Source organism: Corvus brachyrhynchos, unplaced genomic scaffold, assembly GCF_000691975.1.
Source record: "Corvus brachyrhynchos isolate BGI_N302 unplaced genomic scaffold, ASM69197v1 scaffold787, whole genome shotgun sequence".
NCBI lineage: Eukaryota > Metazoa > Chordata > Aves > Passeriformes > Corvidae > Corvus > Corvus brachyrhynchos.
In genome coordinates this window covers 321,761-323,530 of record NW_008239142.1, presented here as the reverse complement: position 1 = coordinate 323,530, position 1,770 = coordinate 321,761, and the positions used below count along the sequence as shown (strand labels likewise).

The window sequence follows — 1,770 nt, the reverse complement described above, 5'->3', positions numbered from 1 at the left end:
TGCCGGAGCTGCAGCTGCCAGGGAGCAGCTGCCCCAACCCCGAGGGCACCGCGCCAGACCGGGGCCACCAGTGCCAGCCCAGGGCCACCAGCGCCAGGGAGATGGGATGTGCCAGGATGGAGAAACCATCTCCTGCTCCAGGGCACAAATCCGGGAGGAACCGGGCTCTGGGAATGGGCACTGCGGTGCCCATTGCGGCAAAGCCACCGTGGAAAAGCCACCCCAGAAAAGTCATCGTGGAAAAGCTACCCCAGAAAAGTCATCTTGGAAAAGCCACCATGGCAAAGTCATCCTGGAAAAGTCATCCTGGCAAAGCCACCCCAAAAAAGCCATCCCAAAAAAAGCCACCCTGGCAAAGCCACTGCGGCAAATCCAATCTGGCAAAGCCACCCCAGCAATTCCGCCCCAGCAAAGCCACCCCAAAAAAAGTCATCCCAAAAAAAGCCACCCCAGGAAAAGCCACTGCGGCAAAGCCACCCCTGCCAAGCTGCCATGGAAAAGCCACCCCAGGAAAAGCCACCCTGGCAAAGGCCACTGCGGCAAAGCCGTCCTGGCTAAGTTGCCATGGAAAAGCCCCCCCAGGGAAAGCCCCCCTGGCAAATCCACACCGGAAAAGTCACTGCGGCAAAGCCACCCCGGCCAAGCCACCACGGAAATGTCACCCTGGCAAAGCCACCATGAGAAAGCCACCCTAGAAAATCCATCCTGGCAATTCCATTCCAGCTAAGCCACCCTGGCAAAGGCACCCCACCAAATCCACCCCGGCAAAGCCACTGCAGCAAAACCACCCCGGAAATTTCAACCTGGAAAAGCCACCCTGGCGATTCTGCCCTTGGCACATCCACCCCAGGAGAGCCATCCTGGCAAAACCAGGATGGGAAAGCCATCCTGGCAAATCCACCCTGGCAAAGCCACTGCAGCAAAGCCACCCTGGCAATTCCGCCCTGGCAGAGCCAACCTGGCAAAGCCTCGCCATCATGTCCACCCCAGCCATGCCACCCGGGCAAAACCATGAAGGAAAAGCCACCCCGGAAGAGCCATCCCAGAAAAGCCACTGCGGCAAAGCTACCCTGGCAACTCGGCTCTGGAAAAGCCACCCCAGCAATGCCACCCTGGCAAAGCCACTGCAGCAAAGCCACCGTGGCATTTCTGCCCTGGCAAAGCCAAGCTGGAAATGCCAACCTGGCAAAGCCACCCCGGTAAAGCCACCCCATCAACTCCACCCCGGCAAAGCCACCCACCCCAGCAATTCCACCACGGATCGCCACGGCACATCCCCCCGGCAAATCCCCCTTGGCACCCCCCTCCCCTGGCACATCCACCTGGAATATCCCCCCCGGCTCCCCCCTGGATCCCCCGGGCACTCACTGGGACACACGAGCGCTTCCTTGGCCGTGATGCTCTTGTTGCAGGCGAAGCACATGGTCATGCCGGACACGGAGATAGCAATTCCACCACGGATCGCCACGGCACATCCCCCCGGCAAATCCCCCTTGGCACCCCCCTCCCCTGGCACATCCACCTGGAATATCCCCCCCGGCTCCCCCCTGGATCCCCCGGGCACTCACTGGGACACACGAGCGCTTCCTTGGCCGTGATGCTCTTGTTGCAGGCGAAGCACATGGTCATGCCGGACACGGAGATGGTGGTGAAGAGGTGCCCGTTGGTGTAACGCGCGTCCTTCTCCTTCCCTTCCTTCATCCTCTCCTTATCCTTGCCCTGCCCGGACAGCGGCACCGGACGCCTGACAGGGCTGCGGCATCGCGGCCG

General features: G+C 61.2%; 1 protein-coding gene across 4 annotated transcripts in view; it reads right to left on the bottom strand.

Moving 5' to 3' along the window:
- Positions 1 to 1,764, bottom strand: part of ARHGEF2 (Rho/Rac guanine nucleotide exchange factor 2) — a 5,228-nt gene extending 3,464 nt beyond the window's left edge. For 2 of the 4 annotated variants that reach the window (XM_017740071.1, XM_017740073.1), the window contains exons 1-2: positions 1,588 to 1,764; positions 1,369 to 1,387 (exon numbers count right to left, since the gene is read on the bottom strand). In XM_017740071.1, coding sequence (XP_017595560.1) covers positions 1,369 to 1,387; positions 1,588 to 1,701 — 133 coding nt within the window. In that variant the 5' untranslated portion in view covers positions 1,702 to 1,764. Of the gene's footprint in view, positions 1 to 1,368; positions 1,388 to 1,568 lie in introns of all 4 variants that reach the window. The other 2 variants (XM_008638146.2, XM_017740072.1) reach the window with 1 other exon arrangement.
- Positions 1,765 to 1,770: the final 6 nt, after the last annotated feature.